The sequence below is a fragment of the Ischnura elegans genome, chromosome 1, assembly GCF_921293095.1.
Source record: "Ischnura elegans chromosome 1, ioIscEleg1.1, whole genome shotgun sequence".
Lineage (NCBI taxonomy): Eukaryota > Metazoa > Arthropoda > Insecta > Odonata > Coenagrionidae > Ischnura > Ischnura elegans.
In genome coordinates, this window is record NC_060246.1 from 68,759,900 (window position 1) to 68,775,356 (window position 15,457).

At 38.3% G+C, this 15,457-nt stretch overlaps 1 protein-coding gene across 1 annotated transcript in view; it reads right to left on the reverse strand.

Moving 5' to 3' along the window:
• Positions 1–2,563: 2,563 nt before the first annotated feature.
• Positions 2,564–15,457, reverse strand: part of LOC124162860 (uncharacterized serine-rich protein C215.13-like) — a 225,681-nt gene continuing 212,787 nt past the window's right edge. The window contains exon 6 of the mRNA XM_046539542.1: positions 2,564–4,416. Within this exon, the coding sequence (XP_046395498.1) occupies positions 3,893–4,416 (524 nt within the window). The 3' untranslated portion in view covers positions 2,564–3,892. The remainder of the gene's footprint in view (positions 4,417–15,457) is intronic.

A 15,457-nucleotide genomic window follows, 5' to 3' on the forward strand; every position in this document is an offset into this window, starting at 1 on the left:
GAAAAATATAAACCTTTTATAGGATAAATAGATTGAAAAAAAACTAGCGAGAATTAATTATTAAGAGTGGAGTTAAATTTGGCTGTTCACCACAGGGTTCCATTGTGAAATACGTGTTTGTGGGGTTGAAAGCTTTTGAAAGAAATGAATTTCAAGTTTTCCTGTACATTTTGATAATAATGAGTGCTGAACTGCAAGTGAATGTTCATTTATATCACATTCAACCGCAAGAGCCAGATCAAAGGTCTCCTTCTGAGTATTAGATGTATTGGAAGGAAGAAAAGCAGAGCAGGTAGAAGAGTTGTATTCCTGTTGAAAACCTTTTGTTGAGGGCACTTCCCTTTTAGTGATGGATAAGCGGATATTAAAATGGTTTGATCAATATTTTACTAGAAATACATATATCCATAAAAAAGTGCCATAATTTTTCATAATTTCCCTTTTGCAAAATTTAATAAAATCAGCCTGCTATCTTGGTGATGCGTTTTACCAATACATCTGTTACAAGATTAATAGGGTGGTTCTGGATACTTTGCATAATGGTCATTAAAATCATCTTCCTTACAATATTATGGTCCTTGTAATGGCAGTGGAAGATCTTGATCTCTGAAGAAAATTGTATGAAACCCAACAACCCAGCAACATCTTCCCGTGGTTCAAACCTTTGGCTCTATGCCTTTGTTATTATTCTATTTCCATACTCCCTTTCATTTCACAGCAGATGAACAAAGTGTGCTTTCTTTCATCTTAATGAGCAGGCATGATACCTACCTAATTTTTACTCCAAAATAATAATTCCAAGGGCTAAGTCTTCACCTTTTATCTCTTCAACAAACCCTGAGCAAGGTTGGGGAGAGGAAGCAGGAGGTTGAGGGATCCAGTAGCAACTTCAAAGCTCCCGATACATTGTTTTGGAAAGGGCTGAACATCTTAGTTATACTGACATTATCAAATGAATTCTGTAATGTATTCATTCTAGATAAATGTAAATATTTGAATGCAAAGATTATAAGCAAAGTTGTAGCATTGGTCTACATTTTTATTTACTTTACATGCAATTAATACTATGTAAAACACAGAAGTGAGATTTTTGTTTTGAGATTGCTATGTTTCTCCACCATCAAAGTTCATTAAAAAATTAGCAAAGAAATGCAAGAACCAATGCTATGTCATTTGAGTATTGTATTGTTGTGCTGTTGAATTTGTCTCCGTTTTGACCAAATTTTCAAACATATTTGTCTGCAAAGGCATTAAGAGAACTCAAAAAGGAGCAAATGAAATGGGCTACATTACAAAAGTATGCATCTGGCTGCACAACAATAAAGAGTTGAGCTATTTAGTAATCATGAAGGAAACATTTTACTTGATATTCACCAAATTTTCAGCTTCAAAATATCTTCAACAATCATACTTAGTCTTATCCAGTTAATGATTGGCTGCTTTCAGGTTCTCTTCTGCATCTGTTCATGAAGCCTTCCTCCCTTATCCAGCTAATTTTTCACGTAAAATAATTGTTAATCTTTACACCCAGAGTGAGGCCTAAGGGGTAGCAGAAAGTACTGAAGATTCTGATGTATAGCATTACTTTTTAACCCAGCAACATCTTGTCTAAATTCTGGGATAATCTTATATAACACATCTGGTCTCATATTGCCTACTATAATCTTTCCTGCTGAACTATAGAATCTACGGTCAACTCAAAAACTGCCGCACCTGTATCTCCTCCTTATGTAGTGAACGCATGAAAGCAAGAAGGACAAGAAAGTTAATGACTGATGAAGGGAAACAACAGGCACAAAAGGCCTCTTCCAGAAGATAAAAAAACCTTCTAATAATTCTAAAATATAATATTATCCTCACCCGTGGTAACTTTCATTTTCCTACCAATATTTTCAAACTTACTCCTGTCTAAAAAATTTTTCCTGGTAGCGAAAGTTCCTAGCAATGAAACTCATTTTCCTTGATCTGGAGCCAAAAAAGTTTCCCCTCATTTACCATTAATGTTTTAGCTCATTCTAGTGACAAGTCCCCTGAAAATAAATTGAAAAAATCTTGAATTCAAATGCCACGCTGAGGCAACTGAAGAATGGTTTTAACTATATATATGGACAAAAATTAACTCTTATCCATTTTCTAGAACAAATATAAAATTAAGATGGGTCTTCCTCAAATAATCTTCAAATTAAAAAAAATTTACAAAATACATACGAGTGCCAATGGTGGTTCATAAAAGTGGTGAAGGAGTTTCACCACATAACCTCCAGGTTTTATGCCAATGTTGCAAACCGATCAAGGCTTTTACAAATTACCATATTTTTCCTAATATAGACCACCTCTGAATATATTCCGCTCCCCTAATTTTGAGACTTCAATGCCAGGAAAAAATTAAAAAAATATGTTTGAATATTGTCCCCCCTTTACTTTTACCATGGGTATTTTTGGAAAGAAAGGGGGGACTATATTCAGATAAATACAGTATTACGGGAAAATTGCTTAAAATTCTTCATAACTACCATTTTCCAGAAAATCATTTTCATCTTAACTCCGAGTAAAAGTCAAAAGGTGAGGGATATTAACAATTTTTTATTATCATAAATTAATACATCATAATTTTTCAGGTTATCCTGAGGGAAAAATTCATTCCAGCTTCAGTTAAGAATTCATACGGATGGGTCATTTTACCCTTGAATATTCCCAATCCTATACCAAATGCTTGCAATGGTTAGCATTCCCTAGAAATATTTGTAAAAAAACTGGGAAAAGGCTATTAGTCAACTAAAAGAAGAAAAGTTTGGATACATTAACAGGCACCTTTAGGGAAGGACAATTTATTGCCATTATCTGCATCACAAAAGGTTCGATCTTGACTATTACTGTTGACCTGTGCGCAAATATTTTTACCCAAGTTCTGAGCCTCATTTTGGTCCCTTAACCACGTACATTGCTTGATCACCACCTTTATTTCTAGAGTACAAGATGTCATGTTCAAAGTCTCAGGTTAACTTCCAATCAGCATGACTGTTAATGTGATATGAGAGACTTTTATCTACTGAAGAACAGCCACACATTCAACTCAAGAAATGAATTCTCATGCAAATATTCAACTCTATTCCTACCATAAAGTGTACACAGGAACACTCGAATCAACGAGTGGGACACTTTATTTTGCTTGGTTAATGCATCTCACAAAGTTGATGATCAGTGACTGTAATACTTCATGGCCATTATGAGAAGCTAATGACAGCTCAGTCCTTGACCTATTAATAATTAAGAAGACCACATTAAGTCTGAAAATAGGCTCATAAATGAACATGGGTATAGAAATAATCCCAAAAAGGAGGAAGGGTCAAGATATTTAGGGAGGTAATTAAAAGAAAAAACACATTAAGGCCAGGTGCAACTGGGGAGCTATGGCACACAAGCAGTCTTACACCAATGAAATGCTGTTCACTTGTGTTTGAAAGCGAACCATGTTGATCCGCCAAGGCAAAGTCTAAGCCAGGCCCATTTCACGGGCAGGATAAAAATATGTGCCATCCACACAAAATAATATAAACACTACAGTATTATTTTTTTATAAGAGACCAAACGAACTTCCAGCATGCTCGACAACTTTGAAGTAGATTTTTAAAATCGACAATTAAATGTATTTGTCAACACTCTCACTCCAGTTCCTCATAATAAGTCTTCAAAAAAATCGTTTTGTACGACAAGATAAAAAAAAATCACGTCCTCCGGGAGGATTGGAAGCATTCACTCCACCGAAACGTTCGACCTCCCGGATGCTCAATGCGCATTCGAGCCTGCGGGCCGCACCACTCACTTTTTCTTTTTCTTGGGCCCCCCGGCGGCCACTCTGTACGTCACATTCGGCCTCTGCTCCCTCGGGATGTCACTTCCCTTGGAGGACGACCCCCCCGCCGCTCCCGGGCACGGCCGGGGTCACGTGCAGCTTCGGCACGGGCGGAGCACCACTCCCGCTGCCGCCTCTCAGGAGGAACTTGGCGGCCGTAGCGGCGGGAGTCGCGGGCAGGACGGGCGAACTGGCGCAGAGGGCGGCGCTCGTCAGCTGCTGCGTGACCACAGAAGAGTTGGGCGTGGGCTCGGAGATGGCGACGGAGGCGGTGGAGGAGCGGAAGGCGCGGCGCAGCTTGGAGCGGAGCCACGAGGAGCCGCCGCCGCCTCCGCCCGCGCCGCCCGCCGACTGCCGCTGCCCCAGCTCCTGGTGCGGCCGGATGAAGGCGGCGTCGCCCAGGGCCGGCTCGCTGCCCCACCGTCCGTTTGCGCCACTGCGATCCAGCAGACGGTTCTTGGACAGCTTCTCGATCGCCTCGGCGCAGACGTAACGGCCGCAGAAGCGCGCCCACTGCTCGGCCCGGAAACCACGACCGCTGTCCCTCAGGGTGGGCGAGGCCCCTGCCGGTGGACAGAGAGAGAGAGGGAAAAATGAGAAAAGTTAAAGAGAGGCCACGATGCAATAAAATTATCTAGGTGGATTTAAAATCTTATTTGTTTTGGCAGGTGAATAAAAATTTTATACACTGATTTGGACGTATCTTTGATTTATTTTTCCATTGTCAATAACTTTCGTGGTGTGCAGTTGCGTGATTTTCCAGATAAAATGGAAAGAAAACTAAATAAACGCCGTCACCGGTCGACGGGAATGAATCTGGTGGAATCGCTACGAGCAGGGGCGCAGCTAGGAATTAAGGCTGGGGGGGACTTTAAGTGCAACTAATACCGGGGTGTGTGAGGGTGTGGAATACCCAACAGGATAAGCGGTAGGTGCGAGATTAATAAATTGCGGAATTTTAAGATACACGGTTCAAAATGGTGAGTTTTGCGATTTTCTGAGAGATATTTTATAAATTCTTACACTATTATATTAGTAATGTCAATCCAATTAAGTGAAATGGATTAAATTTAAAAATTTCTCTGAGCTCCGGGGGGGTTTTAACCCCCAAAATCCCCCCCTCGCTGCGCCACTGGCTACGAGTACTTTTAATCGTTGCAAATGGTCACACGTTGCAAGAAGTATAGCCTGAATGTTAAACGGCATTATTTCAACTTCATTCGTTATATAAGCTTGCTTCTACGGCGATGCAAATAGTATTCACAAAAGAGAACTAAGAATTTCTAATGATAAAAAATGTTATAATTTCAAAAATATCAGCTTGGGACTAAAATACATATCTCCAGGATTATTTATGAAGAATTATGATAATATTCTTTCTTTGACAATGCGTTCTGCGTTTTCAAGGATTTGACAGGTTTTAACAAAACTTTTGAGCATAATTTTGGAGCAATTAGCAGCCTCAGTGACAACAAGATGCTCTTGGAAATAGAGCTGAGAGTCACAGAGAGGGAAGTGACAATGGAGCCATTATTACACTCATGTGCCAGAAATATCACAACCTAAACAATCGTCAGGGAATAGCGTCGCACTCTACTTTCCGCACGATTATAATAGGCAACCATCTTCAAATTACTTTTTTCTCAATTGTGAGAATAATTTTTAGGAAGGCAATTAATTATTTCACTTATTTTCAGCAAAGTTTCATACGAACGCGTTAAATTTAAAATTAATTTAGGCATTAGTCCACGGAGAATATAAATGTCGATAAAAACATGGAAACTATAAGATATAATAAATACGTGGTCTCAATATCTATTGGTGGAATAGCAAACGACATCATCGTAGTACATTTTTTCATTTTCACCTATTTGCCGGGGCTAATAACGTATCCCATGCTGCTAAACGAATTACTAAATGCGTTTAACGAAGCACGTCGTTATGCATAAAGTCCCAGGTGAAAAATAATTACGAAAAAACATTTAGGTATGCCATCATTAGAAAATGTATGAATGATGACGTTACTTTTAGCATATAAAAACTGTCTCTCGATCGAAATGATATGTTTACTTTGCATTCAGATTTGATAGTGTTACTCATTAGAACAAAATGTGTACAAATTACTATAAATCAAATTACAGAGTATTTCGTTGATAATGAAAGCATCCACTAGAGTAAATCACTGTAGTCATGGATTGTACACAGGATACATATAAATTTAGTATCAAAATTACGTGTAGCGACTAGAAATACTTTAAATTTGATAGGAGTAAAATGAATGAGAATGACCTCGTTCGGTACACTGAACCTCGACTAGTTTGCGAATGCTTACTGAGCATAATTAATGTGCTATGAAAACCAATAATGAACGAATTTATAAAAACTTGCACGTATCCCATATTCGTGATTAGCTGCATGAATCAGGCAATACCTTCATCATTCCGATTGGACGCTAGGAAACCTGGCAAGAAAACCAATCCACCGATTTGAGCTGACTATTTCTGGATAACCTAGTTTTTGAGTGATGGGATACTACCAAAATGTTTTGTCGACCTCCCACACTGCAGAAATTACCGCATTGGCTCTCGTCTCAGGACTGCATTTAGGTGTCAAAACACCCTTCATGATCCCGAGGTCACGCCGAACGCGGAAGGAATTAATACGTAGTCACGTTCATTTCATTATTCAAGAGACAGGAGTCGCCCGCCGCTCATGCAGTGGCAGCAGAAGCAATACGGGCGGAAAAAAACGATCCTAAACGCTTCGGAACGGACGAAAACCGAACCGGAGCCAATTACCATTCTCGATGCGCATCAGTTAACCTGAGTCACATGGACGATCATTTATTTACCTCTGCAATGGCACTGCGGCAAATTACGAACGAAGTAATCGAAATTAAGCCATACAGAAAAAATACTTCAATATCCAAAATTCAACTTCCACTAGGCTTCGACGAAGTTCCATAATGCATGAAATCCGCAACGGAAAAGTTCAGTTTTTTCTCTTACAAATAAAAAAATTATAGCTACATCATCAATCACCAATACACTTGTTCTTTTTACAGGAGTTTTAGTCATGGCCAAAAAGAACAAATTTACCCGACTTTCTGCAAAGTTATAGGAGACGAGGATTCTTTTTCAGCGATACAACCTTGCAAGTGGCCTGAATGTAAATTGTAAACTCAGATTTTTATTTTTTATGGAAATAAAACATATCGAGAAACTAATTAACTACGATAATTATTTCATTTTTTCTTAGAATCCCTACTTCATCAAAAGAGTACTGTATTGGTTAATTGGCGAATACATTGAGGTATTGTTCGAAGTAGTCCACACCTTTTTTTCTCCATACGAGCCGAAGGTCGAATGCTTAAAATTCCATTTTAGCTCCTCGATCAGATTTTGGCACCAATGCAGACTTGAATTGAGCCTTGAAATAATCCTCATATCTACAAGGGTAAAGATTTTATCAATGCAGAAGATATTCAAGCGTCCAAAATGTTTGATGCTCCACAGCGTGCCTATCATAAATGACAATCACGTCTAAGAATCATGATATTAATTACAACCGGTGGTGTTATGGTACCGGAGCGCGCCGGAACGCCCGCGCCGTTCCGACGCTGGTCAACAAAACACACAATAGCCAAATAACTCTTTGATCAATTTTTTTTGCCTCAAAACTTCTAATACATACATTCGTTGCCAAAAATTGTAAATAATAGCTACAAGAGCGTACCCAGGATCATAGCTAGGGGGAGGGGGGCAAGCCATGGTGTAGGGTGGGGGGCAAGCCAAGTTATGACATTAATTTATGAGATTATTTCCTTGAAAAAGTTTTATTTTAGTTACATATCTTATAGTAATTAAATTAAAACTATACTAAAAATAGTTGTATTTTTCGTGGTTTTAAAGAAAATTTGTTGAATACTTTCGTTTCAAATCAGTACTGATTTTTCTTAAAGGCTTTTGCCCCCCCCCCCCCCATCCCCTCGCTGGGTACGCCCATGAATAGCTTGAAATAAAAAAAACCCAGATTAATATTTCACTTCTAAAAATAGTTAAGGAAAGTGCGTTCCGGCGCTGCTAATTTTGCCATGACGTCACTGATTACCTTAAATTTTTGAACATGGGCAAGTCGCAAGACTACCTCACCGAGGTACTCCATTAACCCGTATGAAAAGTGATAGGACATTGCACAAATTATTGTATTATTCGTATAGAAAAGAAGTGAGCTCCATAATCAATCTCGCTCGTATCTAACGGCTCGCCTCAGAAAGGGTTTAGGAGAATATTTTTAAGCTCAGAAAGTTATTACAACAGTTGGTGACTTAATTTTTGGAAAATTACTAAAATGAGAAAAAATTAAACTATAATCAATGAGAAAAAAGGTGAAAATTTCTCGGATACTTAGTCTCTTACAGAGTGGAAATGGCCACCTTTTTCAAGGAGTATACCTATCTATCACAAGTTACCTAGACACCAAAGAAGAAATATCCGATCCAAAAATACCTGCTCTCTCCGAGGAGTAAATTCATAAGTATTAGATCGCATGAATACTACGAGGATCCATGATGCAATTACTACTCATTACATGAATGGTACCTGTCTACCCATGCATCACGGATATATCTTACAGCCGAGGATAGTTCACGGGCGCCAGAGTTGAATTTCTGAATGAAGAGCCATCGACTTTTTGGTGATTCGGTCAATTAAAAAAAAAACATTTTTATGCTTAAAAATTATAAGAATGGCATACATCTTACCAGAGGTAGGACATACCAACTGCTCTTTTCATTTTGAGCAGTTGAAATATCTTCATATCCCCAAAATGCTATTGTCAACATACTCATCTTTTAACAACACACTGATTCAGAAATTAACAAAAAATTTGAAAACGATTTCGCTCGTAAATTTGACCTTCAAAATAATGAATTTATATGAAGCCTATGCTTACATTGAGCCACTTAATGGAAGACAAAAAGCATTACGATCTGTCCCAGCGCTACGAAAGTCACATGAATCATTAATGGCACCGCATGCGCCCTTGACCCATATTCCTTCAAGCAACACTTAGATATCTTCTACGAATCGCAAATGTTTCGACCTTGAATTATTGACATGCGTGCTTCACCCGGCCCTCCTGATAATACTTCACATATTTCTCCCAACTCAACCGACGCGGAAAAGAGACTGACATAAAAAGTCGAGCGGTTTATCTAATCGGCAAAAAAAGTCCAAAACCGACAAGTACCCTTCCGAGCCTCAGGAAAATTCACGATCGCCTAGTCTCGCCTGGAGCTTTCCTGCCTGGCTTCTCTTATAAACATACATATATGATTGTCAGGAGCACTCCACTCCATGAAAATTGAATCACGGACACAAACCACGCGCCGAGGCGGTGAATTTAATCCGCGGGATATCCACCTCGGGCAAACGTATCCTAAAACTCTCGTTTAAATTGAATTCGAGGCAGTACTTATTTTCGGGAAGGGGCAACATTCAAGTCACGGTTTTCCTGCAACGAAATTCGCATTGCGTCACTCTCCCAGAGAGAGAGAGAGACAGGAGCGGATCTAACCCCTTCCCAGGGAGCGCCACCGCTGGCGAGTCCCTCCACTCCACCTCAATGTCCTCCCCTCATACGTCACCTCTCGCCAAGGAGGCTCAGACTCAAAGGCGACGCAATGACAACAGATGTATGCAACGCCGTTTGGTCAATAGAGCTGAAGTTAGCACTAAGTTTTTCCTGGATATACGCAATTACTTTTATCACTTATTTTTTTATCAGAGCGCGACCCGGGTTTCAATGAATTATCATCATCTTCAGGCGCCAATTACGATTTCTTTATCTTGTTGTTACCAAGTTACTTGATGAATTTTAAAACGGACGCCAGAATAGGGGAAAAGGATGGGTAGAGATATTCATTTATAAAAGTACCTACTGTCTTGACTTTCAATAATTCTTAAAATTTCTAACTGTTCCCTAGAGTCCAGTTCATGGCGGTCATTGATAAATTTTAAAATGTTCATTTTAAAATCGCTTCTATGGCAGTTGCATATTAAGTGTTTAGCAAAATTACTTTTTTCATCTTCGTATTGTTAGCAAGCACTTAAATGTTCTTTCTTCCTGATTTCAAAACTTCTTCCTGTCTGTCCCACGTATACACCATTGCAATCGCTGCATTTCAATGAATATACTCCACATCTATCCAATTGATCTATCTGATCCTTACATTTAACGATCAGTCTCCTTAGAGAGGCATAAGGTTGAAAAGCCATGCGGAATTTGTCCTTGGGTAAATGATGAGCCATTTTTAGAGAAAGTGCATCGAGGTAAGTCACTGTGCACCATTGCTTCTTTTTATCCTCGTCCGCCGAAAACATTTGGTCGATAGCCAATCTTCTCGGTTATTTTGGAATCAGTTTATCTATTAAATTTTGAGAATAGCCGTTGGCTGAAGCAATTTTTTAAAATGGTGATGATTTCTTTCTTAAAGTCTTCTATTGAAAGTGGTATGCTTAACAGGCGATGGATCATGGAATCAAAAGCCATAAGTTTGTGTGAGTAATGGTGTCTTGAACTTGCTGGGATGACATGATCGGTATAACAGGGTTTCCGAAAAATGGCGAAGAAATGCCGCCATTTATCGAGTTTGATTGTAAGATCCAGATAATTTAAGCAATGGTTGGAGTCTCTTTCACTGGTAAATGAAATTGTAGGATGGATATCATTCAAAAAACTCAATAACATATCCAGTTGCCGATCAGTTCCATCTACCCATCCTTTTCCCCTAATCTGGCGTCCGTTTTAAAATTCATCAAGTAACTAGGTAACAATAAGATAAACAAATCATAAGTAGCGCCTGACGATGATGATAATTCATTGAAACCTGGGACGCGCTCTGATAAAAAAATAAGTGGTATAAGTAATTGTGTATACCCAGGAAAAACTTATAATGGAATACCACAAAGTAAACCAAGAGTTAGTGAAGTTAGCACTGTTATTACACCTATCCACCAGTGAAGGTTGACAGGGATGGTTAAAGCACCGAGAAGAAAGAAGTAACATGATTTAGTTGCTGTACTTTTTAATTTTTGCAATAAATAACGCAAAACAATTAAAATTATAAACAGGAAATAGTTATAGCTGAGAGTGAAGTAATAGTAATTTTTTATAACTTTCAACGAATATCAAATCATGGGCATCAGTTGTATGGTGATTTTAAGCTACAGATTTAACACACTTAATTAATGGAATGGAATTAATATTGAACAAATTTAACCATTAATTGATTGTATAAATAGAGACAAAAGGACGCGCCACTGATAAAAATGTACATATATAGAAATTTGAAAACTACAAAATCATGTCAAAATGCATAAATAAGAACAATTCCACCCCAGTTGCTCGCTTCAAGGGGTTGGAGACACTATATTACCCCAACTTATGACAACTATATCTGTCAATAATGATCTCCAAAATGGATAAATAACTCAATTTTCATTAGGAATGAGACAGAATTCATGAGTCATATCATATGTGTTACCTTCCATAAAAATGAACTAAATTATTCATGTGCTGCGGTAGGTTTTCTCCAATCACAGAATACGAAGTGTCTCCATGAGATTACCTGACACACTACCTTTTGATCCTAAACACTACCTTTAAAAATATTTTTCAGCAAACTAAAAAATAATTGATTGGTGACAAAATTCTCACCGCAGTAGAATGAAAAACCTAAATAACGGGTGACTTCGTGAAAAAACATCACCACTGAAAAATCCAGGCTAGAATATATCATTAGCCGTAACAATTATCCCAGAACCCTAAATGGTGGGAAAATTTGGCTGGCAATTTTCTTTTTATGAGAGGTTTTCATCAGGACACAAAAAATTGAATAGAATGAGGAATGGTGTCAAGGTTCCGGGACGCGTCGGAACGTCCTTCCGCCATTGGTTAGCAAAAGACATAATAGTCAAATAGCACTTTTATCAATTTTTGTGCCTCAAAATTTCTAGTATATACATTCTTAACTTACAATTAGACAAAAAATTTGGTAATAGAATGTAAATAATATCTTGAACTAAAAAAACACACAGAGTAATATTTCACTTCTAAAAAAAGTTTAGGAGGTGCGTTCCGGCACTGCTAATTTTGCTATGACGTCACTGAGGATGAGGAAAAATGGTTGAATTTCGCCCACCTGAGGATATGTGACGACCAGTAGGAAGAAGGTAAACCCTGGATGAATCCCCAAGGAGTAGTCACGCACAATGGATACACAGACAAGAATTTTAAGGAGCCCTGCGAGTCAAACCTGGAATACGAATTCATCTCAACCGCACGGCAAAGGATGAGAGCTAAACTATGGTAAAAAGTGAGCGTGTTAACCTTTCCGTTAAACTCTCTCCGGGACCGTAACCGAAATGGCGACCATTTGAAATCGATAGACAAGAACACTTGGAATTCATTTTCTCTCCATGCTTCTCGTAAAGGGTCTCCGTGATAGTTCTTTAGGTTCCATCTATCACATGGTCTATGTCCAGTGAAATTAGAGTGAGGACGCCGAGAGGAATAGAAGGTAGATGTAGCCAGAGTGTGCGACTATGCATGCATAGCTGAGCGGTCCCTGCTAGATTATTAACAATCATTTAGTAAGAGGGCCACTAGTGATCACAGTGTTTCCTAACGACTTATAGGAAGAAACTTAAGCATCATTCACATACGATGAGAGCTCATACGAGAGAATATTCTTAAACGAAATCAAAATTTCAATTGCACGATACTGTGATCTATGAACGTAAAAGAGGAAAAATGGCAGCTATTTCATACAGAGATAAAGGTTTTTTGAAAAAAACTTAATTAAAGACGTAAATTTTGGCTAAATAATTTCTCCTCATGATTGATAGATTTTCCCTGGCCCTGGTTATTCACTGAAATTTTTTTGTTACGAATGGAAAGGATCTTGGATAAAAACAACCGCTGTATCTCCATCAAGTTATTAGAAAAAATTTACGAAGCGGGACTGAATCATATTGAGCAAAGAGATTCATTGAGTAACTTGTTCGCCATTTTTTATCCCAGCTAAAAGAAATACCGGCAGGTAATCAAAATAAACATTAAAATTTTAAGATGCCCTACAGATGCAAATATATTTTCAGCCTGAGTAGGTTTAGAGGCTGGCCGCAAGTACTGTTGATGGATCAGCATCATAATATTAAAAAACAAGACAAAATAAATTCATGGATTTCATTCAAATTTAGGAACATAAAAGTTTTCAAGTGCAGTACACATTTTTCGTGGACCATGTGCGCCAGATTTCGATGGCGGCGGCGTCCGGGGGTAATTTTTTCGGCGTGTGACGGTAATCGGCAACGCAAACGTCTAACTGCAGGTAATTTTTCAAGGAAACCAGGTAGTCCGAGTACATGTTTTTTGAACCCGATTCCAAGAAAAACATTTTTCTTTCATTCCCACTGCAGTTGGTTTGCAAAAATGCTAAATACAGAATGAACTCAATAAGAAACGTATACATTTTCCGAGGTCCGACTCTCGACACGAGGAAAAAATTATGAATAATTATAGTTTGCATTAGTTCAATGAATCATGAGTGAGAGCATAACCACGGAACGCATTGATGCTTCGTCATATACACTAAGGTTTGTACGTATTATATTTTAATATGAAATATCATGATTTCCGCTTGTTTACAATGAATTAACCTGCCTTTACATGGTAATTTACCTTCCCTTTATTATCGATCCAACATCTTAAGATAATACTACCCACAGTACGCGTGAGATATTGAGAGATAAAAACCTGAAGGAGAGAAATCTTACTTAACTTAAAGAATATACCTGAAGTATCCTGACAGGCGCCATTGCCTCTCTTCATCGAAATACGCTCTTCGATGGGGCCAAACCAGCGTTAGGAGTTGCTAATAGTAGTCTCCTCAGGGGTGAAATAAGGGAAGGTACCCGCTCCCCACCCCAACACGAAATGAGGATCTATATATGCCAATGAATTCGATCATTCACCCCTGCACTTAAGACAGAATTGATAACCTTCGACAAAAGTCAGTCACATTATCCGCAAGGAAGACCACACTCCGTTTAAGGATACCAGTTCTGTAATTTGCCAATGCCATTCTTTTCTACGTTTCTGTAAAAATCTAAGGTAAGGTCTTCAATGATATCGCGTAGAAACAGCAGAATTTCAAAATTTTTCGATTTGGTGGATATAAAAATTTGGTGGCGCAGTAAATCTTCGCAACGAAGTGTATCCACCAGACTGCGGCGCAACTGCGTACTGGGATATTCGGCGTCATCCGATACCTTTGATCTCGATGCGCTCTTAAAGACTCAGCCGTGAGCCAGCGTGGTGCAGCGGCGCGGCGAGGCAATTCAATACGTAATTTACACCCGCGTGAAAACCTTTTTCACCCTCGTACCGGAGCCTGCCCCATAAAAATCCATTAAGACACTTTGCCACGGAGAGAAGATGGTGTAGCCCAGCAGATATCCATTTACTTAGGTACTTTAATTTTTATAGTTTCGACGATAGAATGCTCTAAAATGAACCAATAATGAGAAAATAATATTTAAGGGAATAGAATTCGATTGTTTATTGAAGCAATCCATTTATTCTCAGTATCACGGAAAAACCAAATCAAAGGGTATGAACACACCATATATTTCCTTTACTTGCAGTCGGTGCTTCTTCCATATAAATTTTCAACTAACTCTACACGCAAATACATAATAATCAGTTTTTCGATTAGCAGCTTAAAGCAGATGCACTCTTGCTCACATTTAAGATTACGGAGTGAGCGCACTTCCATTACTCTTGGATCAGGAAATAATGCTTGAAAATAAAAATTTGTTCGTTGTTTTTGCTAATGTTCGATTTTGCTGAAAATAAGTTAGACCTATTACCGTTATTAACGAAAAGACCGCCATAAGTATTTTACGTGCAATATATGATTTTTCGACGATTAAATAAATTCCTATAATTTTTAAAATCTTGCACGAAGAATTAAAGAAAAAAGTCTAAAGAGCAAGAAAATTATGAAGAATACAAAATCATCATTAGGATGAAATGGATCAGGCTGATACGCCAAAAATGTCGAATCAATTTTCTAAACCGCTGTTTAACTCAAATGTATAGCATAAAAATTTTAACTATCTATAGAAACATATCTCATCATTCATTTCTTGGATCAACAACATTCGAAACTTAAAAATCAATGAATTGAAATGACTCTGAAAAGGAGAAAAAGGCAAAAAAAAAAAAATGATTCGACTAGAGCCCCACACCTACGCTATCTGTTATGTATTCCTTCTTCAGCTACTAATATAGTTTCAGATCACATTTCCTTTTTTTATGAGGAAATTTTAGAATAAGAATGAAGCTTATCATTAAAAATAAGCCTGAAGAGTGAATTCCCTCTGAAAAACATTTTGGGAACGGAAGGAAAGAAGCATCTGCAGAGAATTCTGCGGAAATGAGCCGAGACAGAAAAAGAATACGCTTTGTAATGTGATGACGTTCGCCTTTTGCCCTTTGAATAATCACGATATTCTGATTTCTCCTCACGTGCAATTT